Genomic DNA, 21,792 nt, shown 5'->3' on the forward strand with positions numbered 1-21,792 from the left:
CATATTTATGCCTGACAATGGTGAGCCTTCTTCTTCTCCACCTCCTCCACCCTAGCACACACAGCATGGCATATTCAGCAAGAGGATAGTGGACCAACGCACCATTCATCCCAAAAGTGTCAGTGTGGTGTGTAGAAATGGGTGATGCGTCCTTGATGTCATAGCACCACCTCTGATCTAACAGAGAAGTGTGAGATCGACCCATGGGCAAGACTTCTACCTGGTGGAAAAAGCAACCCACAAAAAACATGTTACACAAGCTCCTTCAGACCCTGCACACATGCCCTGTCCTGCAGACAGCCATCAAGATTCCTGTTCAATACAGGCGAAGAAAGATGAAGGGTTGTAACATGACTTACTTTCTGACCAGTGCACTTATATTCGACAAGATCACCACATGACACAAAGAAAGTGCATAGAAGCCAGAATGTCCTGGAAACCTTCCCTGCCATCCAATCAGAAACAAAGTAAAATTACATAAGACATCCGCCATTTTGGGAATGTAAGAGGACCTGCAAGATCATTGATTTTGAGGTGCCACTGCACATGATAATTACCAAGAAACCCAATGTTGTGTACCGCAGATCCATGCACCTGAAGAACATGACTCCATCTCCAGCCCTGCTGAATACTGTTGCCAAGCAACCCCTGATGCATACTGGTGCCATGACCAGGCTGGCACATGAAAAAGAGTCCCCACCGGCAGCGAGATTCAACCTTGAATGTTGAGCTTGGGAAAGTCGGTGGGAATAGGCAGTGGGGGCTATATAGGGGTAGGGTCAGCAAGGGGGGGCAGAAGTGGGTGGAGTAAGGGTTGGTGGGCAAGGATGAGCTAGTGTGGGTGGGCTGGGGTAGGCATGTGTGATCTAGCGTGGGTGGGAGTAGGGAAGGGAGAACTCTATTAAGGTAAGGGTGAGCTAGGGTGGGTGGATGCTAGTAGGCAATGTTGAGCTAGCCTGGGTGGGAATAGGTAAGGGTGAGCTAAGGTAGGTATGTAGTTGTAAGGCAGGGTGATCTACAGTGGATGGGTGGGGTAGGCCATGGTGAACTAGAGAGGGCAGGTGGGGGTAGACAAGGGTGAGCTAGTATGGGTGGAAATTGGTAGGCAATGGTAATATCAGGTGGGTAGATTGGGATAGGCAAGGGAAAGCTAGAGATGGTGAGGCAGTGTAGGCAAGGGTGTCCATGGGTGGGTGGGTGTATATAGCCAAGGAAGAGGTAGTATGAGTGGGGGTAGGCAAGGTGTGATGAGGTGGGTGAGCGGGGATAGGTGAGGATGAACTAGGGTGGCTAGGCATGGGTGAACTAAGATAGATGAGGGGGTAGGCAAGCTAGAGTAGGTTGGTATGCAAGGGCGAGCTAGTGTTGGTGGACATGGGTAGGCAGGGTGAACTGGGGTGGGTGAATGGTTGTAGGCCAGAGTGTGCTAGGGTCAGTGGGTGGGTTGTAGGCCAGTTTGACCTATGTAGGCAGCATGATATGGAGTGGGTGGGGGTAGGCCAGGAAGAGCTAGTCAGGGTGAATGGGTCAGGGCAGGTATGGGTGAGCTAGGCTAGGCAGGGATATTAAAGGGTAAGGTAGGTTGGTTAGGTGGGTGTTGGAAAGGGTGAGGTTGGGTGGGTGTGCCAGACAAGGGTGAGATAAATTGGGTGAGAAAAGGTAGGCAAAGATGAGCTTTTCTAGGTCATCGTGGGTAGTTGGGGTAGGCCAGGGTGAGCTACAGTGGGTGGGTGTGCGTAGGCTACGGTGAGCTAATAGGCAAGGCTGATATAGTGTGTCTGGGAATAGGCAAGTGTAAGCTACGAAAGGTGGATGGATTTAGACATGGGTGAGCTGCTAGAACTGTCTGTTGTAGTAATAATAAAGTAAACATGTTTATGCAACCTTTATGGACAGTCCCTTTTATCATTGGGCAGGGGTGGACTGAGAATGGAAGGGGGCCCTGGGAATAATTTTCAAAGCAGCCCCATATTACACATTTTCAGCAAGCCGAGCCCTTTTCCTATGAGCACATTTGCAAATAAAATAGGTTATCACACACAAGAGGCCTAGGGTACAGAGGACTACTACCTGGAAATCTCCAGAGTTCTCTATAGGCCATTCCACCCCTGTTGGGTATGTGGGGGGTAGGCCAGGGAAAGCTAGGGTGGGTAGGAGTAGGATGGGTGGTAGGTCAGGGTGAGGTATGGTATTATATACTATCCAGCCGGACACAAGCTAATTATGCATCATAACTGTAATGAAAGATCCCTTCATGGGGTGGCCCTCAGGGCATGAATCCCAACTAGACACACCACCGCACCTAGGGTGAAAGATGGAGCATCGGGTCATCTCACTTAATCCTCATTTCTCGCCCCGCCCTCCCTATCCTGACAGAGAAATACTGATTCAATTTCTCCAATTCATGCACACGCAGAGGAAACTGGCCATTCACAACCTCAGTGATCCCCGAAAGCAACAGAGCCTTGAAGACATCTAATGTGACATTACGTACACAAATCACACACCCAATGTCCTCCTGAGCCCCGGCTCCTCCCTGACAAGCCGTTTGATAATGAGTGGACGAGCGTGGTTTGAGGGAGTCCCACCTCTCAGACACCTGGTGTGATATTGAGTGGGCGAATGTCCCTTGTGAGTCCCGGATCTAGGTGATAACTTTGAAAATAAAATCTCAAAGCCCAATATCCCGATTTTATTTTTGTTTTTTACCCTATTTTATCGATACACCTCGCAGACATGTATTATGATCCCGCGCATAGCGCACCATCACTCAAGAGGCCCTTTATGACCCTACTTGTTATCTATTGGGCAGGCAATCCTCCCCTCACTGTGTACAAGTCTCGGCCCCATGGTGGCACGCTGTGTGTGACTTGGGCAACCAAGGCCACTTGCCTTAAAGTCCCACGCTTTGACTGACATTGCATGGATTGGGCAAAGGAGACCAGTGCCATTCTTCTACGTACAATACCCCTCTGCGTCCAATCCCCCCACTCAACCATGTGTGAGTCCCCCTCTCAGGGGCAGTGAGTGCGGGGTGGCAGCCAAGGACCGCTGGCACCCAATTAGGTGCGTGAGATGTTGAGTCTTGGCTAGCATGGAGAAGATGCAAGGGGCCGGGATGTTAGTGGATCTCCACCGACGTTAAAACCCAGACAAAAAACTCCCTCCAAACAACCAATCGTGCCCACAAGTCGTTTCAAAATGCATAGCCTAAGGAAACTGCCTTCATAACTCCCATCTGTACACTGTCTAAGGCGGCATGGAAAGGTGCAGCAGGTTTTCATGCTTTCACGGACCTTGAGTGTGGTTGCGCAAGAAGTTGCATGTTGTGGTAAAACAATATTCACCCATTAGAAAGGGTGCTAGAAACTGAACGCCCACTCCTATAGGTAACTAAAACCAAGCGTACAGGCATACGTGTCAGTATTCCACAACTCTTCCATACTCCTGGCATTGCCTCCAGTCTACTGTCATGGACACAACTTTCATGCCACTGCTGACTCTCTTGTCCAGCTGTTCAGTATCTACTGACACTGCCCTCTCTTGCTACTGACTGTACCCCATCACAGCATCCGCTCCCTGGATCTACTGCCATTGAATCTCCTCTACAGGAAAGTCACTACCCTTTTGTCCTCTCACAGCCCTCTGCCCACCTGACACCAGCCCGGCCCTTCCTGTCTCAGCTTCCACTCTCATGACCTAGCCCCTCACACCAACCACTGCCCCTCTCTTGTGAATACCGCCCTCCAGAAAAAGACCATCTCACTTTCCCCTAATTCTACCTCTACTCTGCTGTCACAAATCGCCCCTATCCAGTTACTGTCACTGTCCAATGCTCTTGCCACAGCGTAGCGCTCTTAGTCACTGCCCCTGCTCTGCCACTAATTTTATTATCTAGCTGATGCCCGTAGCAGTGGCGTGTCCAGGGAGTGGCCTGGGGCGGCACATGCTACCCGTGAAATCTGATTGGCCACCCCAGATGCCACCCATTATCCTAAACTAACTATGATCATTATGTGTGTGGGCACTCATACTACATGCCACCTCTGCATAGGTCAGTGCCCCCACTTGGGCCACCCCAGTCAAAAGAGTTTGGACATGTCACTGGCCCCTGCTTGCTCCTAAGACACACGATTTACCAACAATGAATTTCCCCCTCTGCATACACCTCTCAAACTCCAAACCAAACACAACCACAAACCTACAGCACAACAAACTTCACTACATTGCAACAACAAAACAAAAACACACATAGACTCGCACAACAGTACACAACGACTACCGGCCGCAAACACCCCAGGCCGAGCCAACAGACCCACCGGGCTGAGGCCGCCAACAGCACATCACTGCTTCTTGCACTTTTCCTGCTTCCTCCCACTAACTCGCCCTCCCTTCCTCTTTCAGAGCCACCAGAGCACCAGGGGACCACTCCGGTGGTGATAGTGCACGGTACCAGAGGCGTTACTAGGGGGGGTTAAGGGGGCTATAGCCCCTGGTCTTTTGGTTGTAGCCCGGATAGAATCTCAGGAGCGACAACCAAAGGCTAGCTAGCCCCTAGTCCCAACCGTTACAACATTAGCGTAGCCCTGTGTCTTTTCCAGACCTAGCAACACCCCTGCGCGGTACAAATGTCCTTTAACTTTAACATTAACCACCCAGTCATAGCAGGGTTTCCAAGGCACAGGGAGAATGGGAAAATTCATGGGGCCCCTTTCCTGAAGTAACTCTGAGGGCAACGAGCATTAGCTACAGAACAAGCACGAATGCCTGCAAAAAAAAGATCGAAAACAGGAAGGGAGGTGATGTATGATCAGCTGGATGCGGCTGCAGGCGTGGCCGTGAGGTGGAAAACAGGAGGGGGTTTTGTGAACGGTGGGCAGCATTGTTCATGCACTGCTGCGCCGCTGGATAAGGTGCTCAGTGCAGAACATAACAAAATGTACTTTGCCCAATTCATGGTACATGTCTTGTCAGTTGCCATGCTAACCAAATAGTGTGCTTCACACCACCCCTTCTACTCTCTTTTCTGTAAGCAATGCTTTGGCCATTTTTTTTTGTGTGATTTCGTTTATTACAAAAGTTTGTATACATTAAAAAATAACCTTCTTCCTTCTTAATTGAGCCACCTTCGGGGCTTAACTCATCGAGGATAAGTATACTGAAAGAACTTTCCATCTTGCCAGTCCAACTTTCCCTTAAATAACCATCCCAATGTGTTCTTTCCTAATGTCATTGTTCCCACTTGTTTCCAGTTCTCTCATTATTGTGTCCAAAAAGTCAATTCCTGTGCACACTAGTGCTTGTTTCCTTCCCTCCAGAAACAAATGCCACCAGTCCTCTGCGGTCAGGGAATTAGCCTCCTCGACATATTTGACTGAGAACACTGCTCCATCTTCTGTCAATGCTGGCTATGGTGTCATTAAGTGCTTGACTGTTTCCAGATGTTCTTGGATATTACAGAACCTGCATGCTCCATTGTTTGTTCCTTGTTTCCCCCGAATGGTCGTTTGTTGAGTAGATATTTAGCTTTATACGTAGAAATTGATCTCAATGGTTTCTACTTGGACATTTTTGCAGATGCCGGTGGGGTGGGGGTAGGAGTGGGGGGGGGTTGTATTTCTCATCCAAGGATCTTATGCCATATTTACTAAAGATCTATAATGCATTTTTACGTCGAGGGTGTTGATCCAATCATCTCTTTTCAATTTCTCTTTCACTCCCTCCGGGTTTGCAATCAATGCGCCCAGTGACGAGTCCAGGTAATCAAGATGTTTCTCACATTTTTCTTTCCAGCTGTTCAGTGTTTAGGAGCCTTTCCCTTGCCCTGGTGATTTCAGAATTCTGTAGGCAATCACTGGTTTGTCCAATGAGATTTTTCTTAGCAACCCAATGATTTCCACATAACAATCGAATGTAACGATTGTAGACCTCGTTCTGCTCGAATCGCTGGCATCGGAAGGCACTTTGGAAGTCTCAGAGTCGTTTTCCAATATCTACTTTCTAGTATAGACCAAATCATCCAAGACAGGTTCAGGACAGCCTCTCCTCCATATGTTAAAATGGGTACTACCTTTTGCACAGAGAAGGACCGCAACAGTGTCATTGAAAATTTCCCATAGGGTGAAGCAGTATTGCACCCTGAGTGGCTAGCATTTTTACTTGTAGACATAACTCTGTGTGCCAGCTCTTTTCTGCTATCAAAGTATTGAACCTAGTTCCCTGGTAGCGTGTTGAGTGTACTATTCCTAGCTGCTCCTGTCCAATTCTCCACTTGAACAACTTTTTCCCCTGTCTACAGCCAATTGACATTATTTTCGATTTATTGCTATTCATGGCCAGATCGTTGGCTTACAAGTATTCCTACAGTTTATTGAGTGGGCGCTGTATTCCGATCTGTGTTTGTTCCATTAGGACAAAAACGTCTGCATAGGCTACGACTGATATTTCTTCATTATTCAGCTTGGCTGGGAAGTGCTTTGTATATTTTAGTGCCTCAGGTAAATCTGCAAGGTATAGCTTGAAGAGCGTATCTGCTAAAAGGCAGCCTTGCTTGACTCCTCTTGATGTCAATGGTGCTGGCAGGGTTCCTTTTTTGTCCAACCGTACACGCATTGTCGTTTTTTTGTGTAGTGCTTCAATCGCACCTAAAATCTCTTCTGGACATTTCCATGCGTGTAATTCTGTCCACAGTTTCAACCAATTTACCCCGGCAAAAAGCTTGTTTCACGTCAATGAAGGCTACATAAAGTTTGCCTTTCGCTCTTATGGTATCCAGTTTTAGTATACACAGGATGAACAGGTTTAAGTCAGTTCCCGTGCCTTTTGTGAAGCCAGTTTGTCTCGGATCTGTTATTTTAGCATGGTCTGCCCATTGAGATAACCTTACTTGTCGAATGGATGCAAAGATTTTCCCAATCACATCTAGCAGGACTATCAGCCCATAGTTAGCTGGATAGTCTCTCGAGCCCTTTTTAAAGATTGGAACAATAATACTCTATGTCCATGAGGCTGGTAAGCTTCCACATTTCGTGATGTTCTTGAATAGGGTTGCTATAAATCTTTCCCACGCCTCCGGGTCAGCTTTTAGCGATAGCTTTTTTAAGCCGTCTGGGTCCTGCTGCGAGTGAATTCTTTAATTTCCTTATCAATCCTTTGATGTAACACTCTTCTAATACATATCCCAGTACTGTGCAACACCCGCACTTGAGTCTGGTATTTCATGAGCATTACTGGTGAATACCTTCGAGTAATCATCTACCCATTTTGTTTCTGTAACTCCACAACTTAATTGACTCTGCTGGTTTAAGGTGATGTTAGTTATGATGGTCCACATGTCTCTCGAAGTTGAGTTGTGCATTGCTTTTAACATTAACTCGCATTGTTACTGATTGCGTGGTTTTTTTAAGCTAATCAGACAGTTTTTATACTGCTTTTTCCCAGATTTTCGTTAGTCGCTTTAGAACTGATTCAGTGATAAGGTAACTGGCTCTTTTGAGCTTTATTAAGTCTCATCTGAGATACTTTCTCTTTCCTACCTCTGCTTTGCGATATAAGTGTCTGGGTTTTAGTAGTGGCAGTTTCATCCCTGTTTTCACTATTCTATATTTCGTCAAGAGAGGATCGTTTGATGTGTCGGTCGCTCTATTATTTATTTTGTTCATAATATTGATTTGTTATTGTAGTAATATTTTTTTCCTTAGCTTCAGTCGATCCCTCCTTGATTTATTTTGATTAGCTGCGGAATAGCTACTTTTTCCTTATCATATCTTACATTCCACGTCACCTTCAACAAATTGTGGTTGCTGAACCGCTGAGGTACCACATCAAGACGCTTTGTTTTATATAGATAATTCTTCGAAATCCAGATATAATCGAATGTTGATTCTTGCATCCCATTTGTCCAGGTCTTTTTCCCTGGGATATCTCCCTGGATTTGTCTATTTAGCATGTAGGGGTTGCGGGAATCTGTAAGTTGTGCCCACTCCAATTGGGCCATTGTTAGCTTATCTCCTTCTCCAATCACATCTACGATCGGGTAACCATTTTTGTCTAAGCACTTAATGTTCAAATCCCTGCAGATGAGTATGAGCAGTCTACAGAACTTCTTATATGCATTGTCAATTATTGTACTTACTGCGTCCAGGAAGTTGTTTCATCTGGATTTTCGCAGGGTTCCAGTATAGGTTTATAATGATCATGTGCATTGGATCAGAATTTTTGTGCTCGTCTTGTCATAGTATTGTCCACTGGATATATGAATTACGATTCCCTAATTTGATCACCTTTAGTTTACTATCCAACTTTATTAATGTCAGGAGCCCTGCGTATGATCTGCCATTTACTCCTTTTTTGGCCGGATTTATCAACGTTGCATAGCCTTCACAGACTAGCGTTTTTCGTAACCATGTCTCTTGCAGGCAGATTATCGGGGCTCCTTTCAGATGGTTTAATTTTTGATTAAACAATATGTTTGAAACCTCTGGTGTTCCAAGATATGTTTGGAGAGATTGCTAGTATATTTTCTTGCTAGTCATTCCTTTATTTATTCAGGGGTTGGGCCAGCAATGTCCAATCATTATCATGGTTTTATTTTATTTCATCGAATTGGCTGTGTTTATCCTCTTTTTGTGTCTTCGTTCAGTTGGCAATTGTGATTTTTAATGGTGCCACTCTTTCTTCATCCAACTCTCTGCGAGATTGTCCTTTGTTGTTTAATTTAATGTCTCTTACTTTCTCCAACCAACCGTTACAACCTGACTTATCTCTTTCTGGTCTTTTAAGTCAAAGTCAAACCGCAGCATCTCTGCACTTCTTTTAAGCAAGGTTTCCTTTACCATTTTTGATTTTATGTGTAGGATAACCCTGTCAGCTCTGCACTCATTGGTTGTATTATACTTTGCCTTGTCAGTGTTTCTCTAGCTGTCTTGGAATCAAACACTTGTTTTATCTGATTTAGGTCCAAACTCTGAAGATTGGCTTCACGCGTTGGCTTGCCTCTTTAGACATATTGGTGGACTATCATCAGACTCTGCATTACTGTTTTCTTAGGACACTCACCTCCGTCCGCCGATGACGTGGCGCCACACTCCATGTCTCCCACACCTTCATTGGCCTTCATGCTGATCAGGCTTGTACATATGTCCTCCCACCAGGACAGCTTTATGGGAGAGCTCGCTCCTCCGCCTGTTGACATGGCATGGCTCCTGTTGGCAGAGAGGATGTTACGGACTCGCAGGCGCAAGTCATCGCACCTCTTCCTACAGTCCTTGGTTGTGCGGGGGATATTACCAACCGTGCTTACTTTTTGTGCTACTAGTGCCCAGATCTCCTTCTTTCTGATTATAGCCTCCCTCTTGAGGCTCTGGGCAAACACAACATCGGCATGTTCTTCCAGGGTCTCTGCAAGCATGGTTAACTCACCTTCATTAAAGCGCTCCTTGCGCTGGTGGGAGGCACCCTTTTTCACAGCCTTGGGCATTGTAGTGTTGTTGTGGATTGGATTTCACACAGAGCAATGTCCTACAGGTCCTGGCTGCTGATGATGGCAATGGATTGTGAAAGATGGCCGCCATGCTCTTCCCGTTCCTGTGCGATGACGCTACTTCCGGTTCCTCTTATTTATGGTGACCGCTAATAGCGGTGACCGCTAGTGCCATCTTGCATCATGTCGGTAATGCAATCTGCGCTTTACTTGATGGCGCTAAGGGCCATTTTTGGGACTTTAGCGGCATGCCGGTAATATCGTTACCGGCATGGCGCAAAGCTCGTGCCCGTGAGGTCATAATAGCCCTCTGACCTACACAGACACGGTATTTACTCCATGCCGGTAAGGACAGTTACTTACCTCCAACCTCGGAATGACACCCATTGTCATCTGTATGGAGCAAAAAGGCTGGACAAGTGCCTACAGGTTTACAAAGCAAAGCTACGAATTATGGTTCTTCACAGAAGCAGGATTTGGGGACATACTAAATGTCCAGGATGAGAAACCGTGCAGGACCAATTTCTAAGACAGATAGCAGGACTCCCACTCAGAGCCCCAACTCGCGCACGGAGGACGGAACTGGCGATCTCGACTATAGGCACAGAAGCAGATCTAAGGTGGTTGGATAGAACAATCTGTGGCTTTCCATTAATCGGGATGTTAAGAGTAGACTATTGGAAATGGCGTCGGAACAGGCGAGGACAAAATACAGGTGGTACAGTGCAGCAATTCGTCTGTGTAAGACTTGGTCAGTTAAGGGCATTTGTGAGGCAAACCACTCCATGAACAGAAATAGTGTGTAGAATGAAATACGGAAGAAAAGTGAACGAATGGGTAAAGGAATAAAAAAGGCAGAAAATGAATAAGCTTTCTTCGCTCACATTATATTCTAAATATCGGCATGGTAAGCAAGGAGACATCTCCAGGGGAGCTTTACCCACCTGTAGAAGATGGTTGCTACGTGTCAAATTACATTTATCATCACTAAAGAAACACACAAAATGGAAAGATGGGGACAATATGTGCAGATGTTACATGGGTTATGAGGAAGATCTGATGCACTTCCTATTAATTTGTCCACGTATTTTAGAACTTCGTAGATGGTGGCTGAATCCTTTTTTTATGATTAGTGGAGAAGGACGTGTAATGCTGCAATGAGCTACATAATGAACTGTGAAGCCACTGATTTTATATATAGTTTGGTTGAATTCCCCGAAAGAATCAGACCTTTTTAATGTTAACTAACATCATTTTAAAGGTTCTAACTAAGGGCTAAATTTTTTAATTGTTGATGTTGGTTTGCATGTAAATGGAGAAATCCGAAAGAAATACAGTTTTATTAAGCAGTGGTCAGTGGGTTGCCAGGCCTTGACAGACTGGATTACCGTGGTGTGCCAGTACAGACCGTCTTAAACTGCAGTCCGGTAAGGCCTTCCCTGAGAACAGGTGAAAAAGGCGCTATTTAGGTGGGGAGCAAGAATTGTGTTTTCACATTAGAAGAATTATGAGAAAGTGTGGGCTTTACTTGTACTTAACTATATGGACAGCTATATCTTTTAACGGAAAGCAGCTTCAAAGAGGCACCCCACCGGCTCAGATTCAGTTTTGGGGCCCCAGTAGTTATTCGATTCGAGCTCTCTGCACCAACGTGTTTAGAGCATTTAAGTAGCTTCTCGATGTCCGGCTTGTGTACAGGTAGTACACTAAAGTTGGCAGGACCACAGTCTATCACTTACCGGCGCCGTTACAATGGAACAGCTCTCCAACTAACTGAATTAAACAATTGTTGGAAACAGCTGCTTTCTTGTTCAGACTTTTCCCATGAGAATGGACGAGTTTACTAGCGACTAGAACACACTAGAGTCAGTGGCATATCTAAGCTTCCTGCTGCCATATGCCAAAATAAGTGCATGCACCCCACAACTTTACTCCACCTCTGCCAGACTCTGCACCTGCACCAGAGTATGCCCCTTCAACAAACTCTGTCCGCGTTGTGCAAACTACGCCCCTTCAGCCTCATTGTGTCTGCCATTTTGGCTCCATAACATTATAAGGACATTTTTAGGGCTACAGGGATTAGAAAGGTAGTGTTCCCTCTCTCTTAATTCAAGCCTATCACCTTCTAAGTTCTGTTAGTAGAACGAGTGTTTTCAGATCTCTGCTGCCCATGATTTGGAGAAGGCAGTGTGTTCTACAGTTGAGTCCACTAGAGGTAATTGTCTACTTTGGTTAGGTTCGAAAGCAATCTTTTAGAGGAAGTGATAAAGAACATAAACTGTCTTCCAACTGGACACATGTGAGAGAAGGTTGGAATTAGGAATTTTGGTTTCAATGCTAATATCTGGTTTCTCTCACAAATTGCCTGCTGTCACTCGAAGAGAAGCACCTAGACTGGTCTGTAAAATAAATGCAACATAACTAAATTTCGACATCTGTCTTGTCAAATGGTAGAGTTTACAAATGTAATCATTTATTGTTTGCTTGTTAGGTACTTATACAGGAAATACATTCTGTCTCAAAGCGCCCAGAGGGTAGCAGGGAGGGAACATGGGAGAGCAGTACAATTAAATACAAAAAATACAGAGGGGGAAGGGACGGCCAAACCGACTATGCCTTGTGAGTATTCAGAACGTGCAAGTGCAGGAAGGAAGAGGGCAGTGGGGCAAGTGTTGTGGTGTTCGTGCTCGAAGGGTGAGCCGCAGATGAAGTGCAAGGTATGGAAAGTACTGTGTGGCCACGATCCGCGTTGGGTGGAAAGTGCAAATCTCCAGTGCGGAGGGTGTGCCTAGGCAAGTGCTGAGGAAGACAGATGCTGGGGAGATTGGGTGTGAGTGGTTAGAGGCCCAGATGATGCATACGGGTCCAAGACACCAATCACAGCAACTTGGGATTATCAGAGGAAGGAAGAAGGGAAGGAGGAGGAAAAGAGGAGAGTCTTGAGGTGCTTTTGGAACTTCAGAAGGTCCTGCTCAAGATGCAGAGGGAGCGGGGCTGTTCCAGAGGAGGGATTCAGCTGAGGAAAACGAGCGGCCTCCCCTCTATGAAATGCATGCAAGTGGTACAGGCACATCTTATAAAAATATTTAATAGAAATAGCTCAACCCCCTTCTCATGGTTACAGTTCTGGTGTTAGCAGTGGGCATAACAGAAATAAGGCAAGTTACCTGCTGTAGCCAATCTACCTTCAAATCCCTTGGGATGGAACGCCATTAAAATATGATGAATTCACAAGTGAAATTTGAAAGCTCTGCCTGGGCAAAAACACCTCAGTAGAGTAAAACACAGTGGAGAAGATTCTTGGAATCTTTGCCTGTGCATTCCCGTGGTGGTGTAATGAATAAGGGTGACCCTGAACATTCATGTGTGGGAAGCAAGCAACAGCATTCCTCGTAACTGCACAATACATGCACCTTTTATAACAAATGCAGTTGCACATAGTGTTTACATCATTGCTGTTTGTGCACTTATTTATTTATTTGTTTTGGGTAACGCGCCAACTCGCTCGAAGGCCCCAGGGCACGCAAAAAACAAACAAGACAAAACAACAAAATACCCAACGCTTCAAGAGTAAAATTGAGCAATGGAACAGGCAGGCGTTCCAGCACAATATTACCTTTGTGGGCCTGGTTTAGGCTATGGGTCTTGCCAGCATGCGCTTAAGGTAATTTAACATGTTTGTTAGCTGTGTAGATTTGATTGGACTGTACAATACATAGGAACATTTTGAGATGTGTGGGTATAGATGTCCTGCAGTTTCACAGTAAAATTACTACCTTGTATTTAAAATATAATTAATTTAAACATTACTTAAAAGCATCACAGTTTTGCATTGTGTGACATACTTTGCAGTTGGTTCTCCTGGTAGTAATGAGCATGCAGCAGAATGTCACTAAAGACACATGATAAACCCAGCAGGGAAGCCATTTGCCTGCTTCGCACTGAGCAGCTACTGTAATGATGGCTGAACTGATATCTTTATGGGACACCTTTACAGCTTTGAAACAGTGCGTACCTTTGGCACCCAGTTTTTGTTCTCACCCTTTTATGGCTTTGGGTATCCTTTCACAGGTTTCTTGATGCACTTGAGCATTAAGATTTACTCTTTGCCATTTTAACTTCTCTATGATATGACGCGCTTAATACCCAGAGGTTTCTAAGCGCGGACCCGGGGATCGAACCCATGTTGCTCCGTGTCGTCTTGCTTCCAAGGCAAGCATGTTGCCGTTGAGCTATCCTCCCGAGACTATGATCTATTTCATGCTTGTACCTTTTGGGTGGCCACGGACCTCTGAAACGCATGGCCGGGGATGGAAATCAGTGCTTGCTTCTGAAAATCATTTTAGTGCCATCCGTGGGAACTCTGTGCTTGACTTAAGCATAGGCATGGAGTTTAATATTGTAAAATATGCATAATTGTTAATCCTTTTTGCAACAGTTTCAAAAATGTATGTCATTTATTTGAATATAAAAGTGATTGCTTAACACAATATATGTGTGTATTGATTAGAAAGAACTCCAAAAAAATGTGAAGTGGCACCAATAAAAACAATGAGTTTTTGGCTGTTTTGCATATTAAAGAGCATTTTCTGAAAATATGAATGACCAAAGAGCTTTATATCTCTCAAATATGTCTGTGAGAGTTGAATGACTGAATCACTAAATACCTAAAGCACACTGGGTTTGGTACGCGTTTCCTTTTTTTTAAAACTAAAGTCTCCCAAACAATAAAACTTTTGCAAATATAAAGCACATATACACGTTTGGCCATCAGAGACTTTAGCTGTCAGAGTGGAATGAGGCTAATAGCTCAAATTACTCACAGTGTTGTGGAAAATTGGCTTTATATTTAAAAAACGACAACCAATAAATTGAAAATGAACTGCAATAAAATGCTGCTCCTCTGACAATCTGCCACCTTAGGCCTGGGCCTAGTCGGCCTGGTTATAAATGGTATTACCCAAATTGACCTTTTACAATTGACCTTTTGCACAATTGATCTAATTATAGTGTTCCTAATTGACCTTCTGCACAATTGACCTTTATATTATTTTAGTTATTTTATATATGTATTGGGTTGGTTTTGGATTATAAATAATATAAGGGATTGGGTGGGGAGTGGTAGGGGGTTTTGGATTGGGAGGGGGATCGCCGGGGGTTTCCCCCTGCATATATGTCCTAATTGACTTGCTAAATTAGGTCAATTCTCCCGAGGTCAATTCTCTCGAGGTCAATTGTGAAAAGGTCAATTAGTATACAACCGTTGTATATACGTCTATGGCTAGAGTACTTGTTCTTTTTTGCTCCCAGCATGTTAGCCCGTGATTTTCTTTACATTTTATTTTCACATTTCCAGCAGGTCCTTGTATTTAGCTCCAAGTTATCTGCTTAATGAGAACCGCTGCTTACCTTGGTTACTGTGGTTAGTCCATCTCAAAGCAGCTCTAGAGAAACTGCTAGCAGATTTATACTTTTCATTAAACCCTGGACCCCCTTTGGACTACTGTTTATTAACAGAGTGTGGAGACAAGCTACACCCGCTTTTCGGCCCCCGTCCACCTTGCATGGTTCCCAGTTGATCAAGCAAGTCTTAATATCACAGCATTTCCTGTGAATTGGCCACCCGCTGCTTTGGAAATTGCTCCAAAGTCTTTAGTTTAGAGTCAATGACAGACCCCCACAGCGCCGTTCTATGATGATCATCACTCAGTGACTTTCCCTCCCTACGTGTAGTTGACCCCCAGAGGCTTATCCACAGATAAGCCAGCGCAGTCAGCATCCTGGCAGCTTTGTTGGAGGTCCACTTTTTGAACATTGTTTACACATGCAAATGCTTCAATGGAAATAAAGGTACAATCCATCAGTTCTCTTAGGCTTCCCGTCACAAATAAGGGCCGTAAGACAGCCATGGTCAAAACGCCCTGCCAGACATCTCCACACTGTGTAGGTTATGGTCTGCTGCCGCAAAATGGCTGCTTGTTTACAAACTATCTTGTGGAAATGTGTGTCTGGAATCGTTCTAACGGGATCTAGAGCACTTATTTCTCTGGTATCACTAGTGGCCATCTGTATCCCCAAAAGCCAGGAAACGGTAGTTTCAATCCATCAAATCGCATTAGCACAGCAATCCCCCTCAACATCTTGATTACAGTTATTGCACAGCTCTGCCACCTCACTCGCAAGGAGCGTTTCGGTTACACTCAGGAAGGGCATGTGGTCAGGACAGAGTTTGGATTGTTAGAAGTAAAAGCATCAACATGCAAAAGGAGATTGTAGCATGTCCATTGCCGGGGACCAGCCTTAGTCAAACAGTAGTATATGCAAACAAGCAAACCCCCAAATCTCGTCAAACGTTCAAGTCAGATTCCTGTCCCAGAGGCCACCATATCCCCCAGCTGGTGGTCAGTCAAAATCTCGAAAACAAAATCTCGAATGACAAAAAGCCCGAAACAAAAATCTCGAATAAAAATATCGAATTTTTTATTTATTTATTTATATATGTTTTTGGGGTCAGGTAAGTAAAAAAAAGGGGTAAAATAAAAAAAAATGAAAAAAAGGGGGGTTGGGGGGGAACCCCCCCATTTTGGAAAAAAACACATTGAAAAAAAAATTCTACATTTTTTTTTTCGCCCTTTTGTATTCGAGATTTTTATTTTCGAGATTTTTTGATTTGGTATTATCACTATGAACCCCCCCAGCTCCTTCAGGAATGCCCTAAAAATCAATGTGATTCATTAAGTTGCTGCCTGGATGGGCAGGCAGCTAGGACTATTCCCCCGAATATTTCAGAGCCTGATGGTGAGGGTGTGAATTAGAAGCGCTCATCCTCACACAGCAGCAAATGATGGTTATTGGGCTTTTGTGGTGACAGCGTCACGCGCTAGGAAATGTACAACTCGTACCTTTACTGATTTGATGTTGTTTTAAATTGTGTATAAACCATAAACCCAACCAAACGACATGGGCCTTGTTAGAAGTTTTGTGGTTTCCTGCTGGCAAATCCGGTGGCATACCATCAAATGGAATTACCGTTACCGCACTTGGTCAGCAGCGCTGTGTGGGCATTTACAGATGTTAATGTCACTGTGGTGTGCCAAACTATGTTAGCTTCAAGCCCCACTAATTAGACAATCCTGGCTACACCTCTGACTATGCCGATGACAAGTACAATTGAAAACTGCTTTTAATACTGGCATTAAGTGTCTAATATGGACTACCCATTCCTTTTCATGATTGACTACTGCATCTGATATAAAAAAGGGAACATGAGAAGAGAGACAAATAGATGTTGTGTCGAGGGATAGTTTTGAGGACAAAGAGTGCAATAGTTTTGCCTTCATGTCTGGCAGTGGCCACTGTGTGCTGCATCAAACCGGTACCAAGTGTCCATACTTCTTTCAAGGGAGTGTCTCCTCTCTTCAAAGAAAACGTATCTTCAAACTACAACACATCTAATACAGCAGAGTTCCACAAAGAAATAAAGTGCCCCCCTGAAGACGAAAAGTGGTGTCCAGAAAACCTGCACGCTACATTGATTACTGTTTCTATGCAGTATCGGCATCTGCGGGCGGTGCTGCGTAATTGCCCGCATGCAATTATGTCAGCTTTTCACAGGTATAATGGGCCCGGTCGGGTTGCACCTCTGGGAAATATAGAGCCTGTGCTATGGACCGGTTGGGAGCATGCAGGGGCTTTAAGCTCTGTCTGCAAGCACAGGTATATAAATCAAAGGAAGCAGCCAGGTACATTGCATGAAGGATTTCACACACATGTTTAAGAAGGGTGCACTTATCTCTGTTTGCGCCCCCAGCTGTGAATTGCATTTGTATACTCAAATAGGGTGAAACAGGTCTGCGATTGTGGAAGATTTTTTCAGAGATTCTCATCTTTTTTTGACAAAGTCCTGGTGAATTTTCATGATATCCCTCATTAATATTCATGAGGAAAAATGTGCATACATTTAGAATCATTGCATGCAAACGTATCTCATGAATATTATATATTAAGGAGGGGTGTCCTGACAACCCGGCATGGATCCGGCCCTTGAGGCCCGCAGTTGGAGCAGGCAGAGCATTCCAAGTGAAGCACTTCCACCACATAAACTCCATTCAAGTGGTAGTCATGCATTTCACTTGGAATGTCTGCCACCCAAGGGAGCTTTACCAGAGTTGTTTTTTCTTCTTTGTAGGGCTTATACGTCGCTCTGCGCTTCCACGAGTTCTCGTCCTCATGTTTATAGTGTCACTGCCTGTTATTATTTTGCTCTCTCCAGCCTTTGCTCGAAACTAACTATTGAAGCAGGTTTGTGAGTGCTCCTCAGTGCATGTGTGCATACCCACATCTTCTGCGCGTGCCTTCGGTCTGGGACACAACACCACTATCGGGGTTAGGCTGGTAGGTTTCATGGGAATAGCTTCTAATGCACTGCATTGCACTTCTACTGTGCACTATTGATTCTTGCCTCACAGACCTGACTTGAGGCAGAAGATGGTGTGTCAGTGCCCTGATCAAATAAATCAGCACCATGAGGTCATGTAAAATGCTGAGATGTGTTTTATAAATCCCCTGTAACATGCTACAGCAGCCACCTGAAAGTACACACTGACCTAAATGTTCCAGGCGACTCCATGTCCTTTTCCCTCCCTCCCTAGCACTGCTCGGTCCTCCCTGACCTTCACTTCCCCTCCTCCCCTCTCCCCTTCTTTCATCTTACTGCACTTGCACAATCCGAATATCTCAAGGCCTAGTAAGATCGTTGTTTGTTTTGTTGTCTTCATCCCTTGCACCGCTTCCTTGCCTTGATGCGCCTTCAAACACTAGTTGCTGTAGAGGCGTATTATAAATACCCAATCAATAAATAAATAAATAAGGCTGCAGGGAGTGGTGATGGGGCGTGTGCTGATGGGAAAGAAGGCCTTTTAACCAATCCAGAGTTTCCCTGTTTCTAGCCAGGGTAATCCTGTAGCTTAGTACACCTGATGTAATTGAAGTGTACCAACACTGCAATTCTCAGAATGTACGTATTTGTCAAATGAAACATATCCCTAATCAAATGGAATTTAATGACATATGTAACAGCCACTGGGCCCATCCACTCTGAGAACCTACCCAGTCCCCAGCTTTACCCTTTCTTTGAAAGGATTGTCCACCTCACAGATGCTTACCCTGAGTTTCCTCTGTTCCTCGCAGCAGCACAGGGAGCTGAGCGAAACCTTGAAAGACTCCCACACGGGGTTCAGGTTGTTCTTGATGACCTGTGGAGACAAACAAAGGGATCTTGTTAGTTCTGTGGCCACATATCTGCTGATAACCCACTGAGACTTTCGCAACAGTACCTGAAATTCCCACTGAGACTTTCGCAACAGTACCTGAAATTCCCACTGAGACTTTCGCAACAGTACCTGAAATTCCCACTGAGACTTTCGCAACAGTACCTGAAATTCCCACTGAGACTTTCGCAACAGTACCTGAAATTCCCACTGAGACTTTCGCAACAGTACCTGAAATTCCCACCGAGACTTTCGCAACAGTACCTGAAATTCCCACTGAGACTTTCGCAACAGTACCTTAAATTCCCACCGAGACTTTCGCAACAGTACCTGAAATTCCCACTGAGACTTTCGCAACAGTACCTGAAATTCCCACTGAGACTTTCGCAATTGGTACCTGAAATTCCCACCGAGACTTTTGCAACAGTACCTGAAATTCCCACTGAGACTTTCGCAATAGTACCTGAAATTCCCACCGAGACTTTTGCAACAGTACCTGAAATTCCCACTGAGACTTTCGCAACAGTACCTGAAATTCCCACTGAGACTTTCGCAACAGTACCTGAAATTCCCACTGAGACTTTCGCAACAGTACCTGAAATTCCCACTGAGACTTTCGCAACAGTACCTGAAATTCCCACTGAGACTTTCGCAATAGTACCTGAAATTCCCACCGAGACTTTTGCAACAGTACCTGAAATTACTGCAGCTCTTGGTACTAGAGCCAGACCCCCTTCCCCACATCATACGGATTGTACCATTTAGGTCCGAAATCAGTTGCCTCGTCTTTACTCATTACTAGCATGCAAAATAACTCAAAGTTCCTGTAAATAAGGCTCTTTGAAAGTCTGACTAGTGATTGCTCTGCCGCTCCTCCAGACCACTTGCAAAGAGTCTGTATAGTGGCCCTGGTGCCCTACTGCTTCTCTTTGATACAGAAAAAGAGCATCTTGGCGAAAGCCCTTACAGCGTTGGCTATTTTGTAGAATCCAGTACAACTATGTAAGTTGGGAAGACAGTCGTTCAGTATTGCTTTTAAGAACTTGTTCTGTTTGTTGTGGAAGTTACTACAATGCTTGTTGCATGAGGGGGCTTGCCTGAGGCCAGGGCCCTTGACAGCAGAAGGCGTCAGCCAGCATGGTTTATTTTACTCATTCCTGCTGGCCCAGGGGTCTGGCCCTGGGGTCTCCATCTGCTACCCAGCCTGTAAGTAGTGTGGTGAAGTGTGGAAGGGGTGTGCACAGTGGTCTCGGGCATGGGGGATGGTTTCGTACACCTGAGGCTTGCCACCTCGTCACAATGCTTTAGGCTTTCTCTCATCACTCACACAATCCTAGACATATAGGTGCTGCCTTTGGCTGTCACGTGTGCTGGCCGGGGACGAGGGCAATCTCTTCTATGAAATAGGTCCAGGAGCAGCAGTGTTTCTGCCCCCCCCCGCCCCTCCATTGACAGGAGGGAATGAGCCAACAGATTGTTGCTCAAGGCTACTTGTTTTGTTAGTCTCAGATCTCTGGATCAACCAACTGAGGTACCACAACAATGATATCCAAATGATTGGTGTGCGACTGCTTTGTGTTAAGTACTTTAATGATTCTTATCACATGGAATCGTGTGCACTTTATTGCTTTATTGTTGTGCTTTAGTCATGACATGAAGCCCATCTTGCCATTTGAGGGTTCACTTGGCATTTGAAAGCCAACACATTGACAGCGCCTGTCCTATTTGCATATGTTCAAACACAGGAATGGGGTAAAAGTATCTTTGTGAATCAAGCCCTGTGTATCCCACTGGGGTTGACTGAGGGAGGGGGCGAGAATAAGGAGGGTCTTGATTGAAGCTGGGGGGCTGGTCAATTCGACTCACAAAACTAAATACAGCAGTGTTTTCCTTCTACCAGGTGCGCTCCATTATTTTGTCTCACTGGATTGGTTTTGGGAGCGCTTATACAAAGGTGTGAACGAGTAGAATGTAAAAGGTATGTTCTTTAAATGTTGGGTAAGAAATTGGGCTCAGAAGGGACGGAAATATCTTTCCTGGCCCACTAGTGACCAAAGGTAATCAAAAACCCATTACACAGTCAAATACGATTGGGTTTTGTAGGAGATTCAGAATTAAAAGTTATGATATAAATCTATATAGCATGGATTTCATGAGAAAGTATTTCCACATTTTTGGTAATTTTGAAATGCTGATGGAATATTCTAATTGGCTGGGCTGATGACCATAGTCCAACACGCTTATCCCAGCGAAGGCTCAGCACACAGGACACTACGAATACGAATGCCAATGGGGCTATGGTCAAAATATTGGCCATCCCCTTTAAGTGCAAACACCGGCGTCATAACCTGTGGCCTACCACAAGGGTCAAGCCTATCAGTTCTGTTCCTCAACATATACACCGCCCTGCTCAGCAGACTCATCAAAAGGCACAGATTCAGGGTCAGCCCGCCAGCCTGGTTAATATCGCTATTAGTAACTGTGATTTGAACAGGCGGGTGCTAAAGGCTTTGTCTTAAAAAAAAAGAAAAGGTAAACGTATCTTCATCTGCAGGCCCAGGTCTTCAGCACTGAAGTCCATTTTCAGTGTTGATTATGCGGAAGAAATCAACAAGGAAAAGATAGGCGAGGATGGGGCCAATCACAGGCATCAGATATTGCTTAATATTCATGTTTTGTTTACAAGGAAGGCCTTAAAAACTACAGTCTTCACTGCGTGGGTACTAATGGTCTGGGGTGGGAAAGGGGAAGTGGCAGCAAGGGGCACGAACACACAACATTCAGCTGCTCAAAACCTGGCCTTGTGCCAGCCAATCCAGCCAAATTCGGAACAACTTGAATTGCTGGGTCCTTCGATGGTGGTAGTAGTGGACAATGGACGTACATTACAACCAAAGGTCAATTTATGTGTTTCTTTAATTGTTTTTCTATGACACACCTAATACCATACCTGAGTTCGGTTTCTAAGCACGTATCCGGGATTCGAACTCTCTGTCATCTATGGCTTGATCAGGCGGAAAATGCCCTTCCTCGCCATTCCAC

General features: G+C 45.0%; 1 protein-coding gene across 3 annotated transcripts in view; it reads right to left on the reverse strand.

Moving 5' to 3' along the window:
- CPNE7 (copine 7) overlaps nucleotides 1-21,792 on the reverse strand; it is a 1,149,025-nt gene that overhangs the window by 251,953 nt on the left and 875,280 nt on the right. For all 3 annotated transcript variants that reach the window (XM_069635582.1, XM_069635584.1, XM_069635583.1), the window contains exon 7: nucleotides 18,646-18,735. In XM_069635582.1, coding sequence (XP_069491683.1) covers nucleotides 18,646-18,735 — 90 coding nt within the window. The remainder of the gene's footprint in view (nucleotides 1-18,645; nucleotides 18,736-21,792) is intronic.

This window comes from Ambystoma mexicanum, chromosome 1q (assembly GCF_040938575.1).
Source record: "Ambystoma mexicanum isolate Mex_15411 chromosome 1q, UKY_AmexF1_1, whole genome shotgun sequence".
Classification (NCBI taxonomy): domain Eukaryota; kingdom Metazoa; phylum Chordata; class Amphibia; order Caudata; family Ambystomatidae; genus Ambystoma; species Ambystoma mexicanum.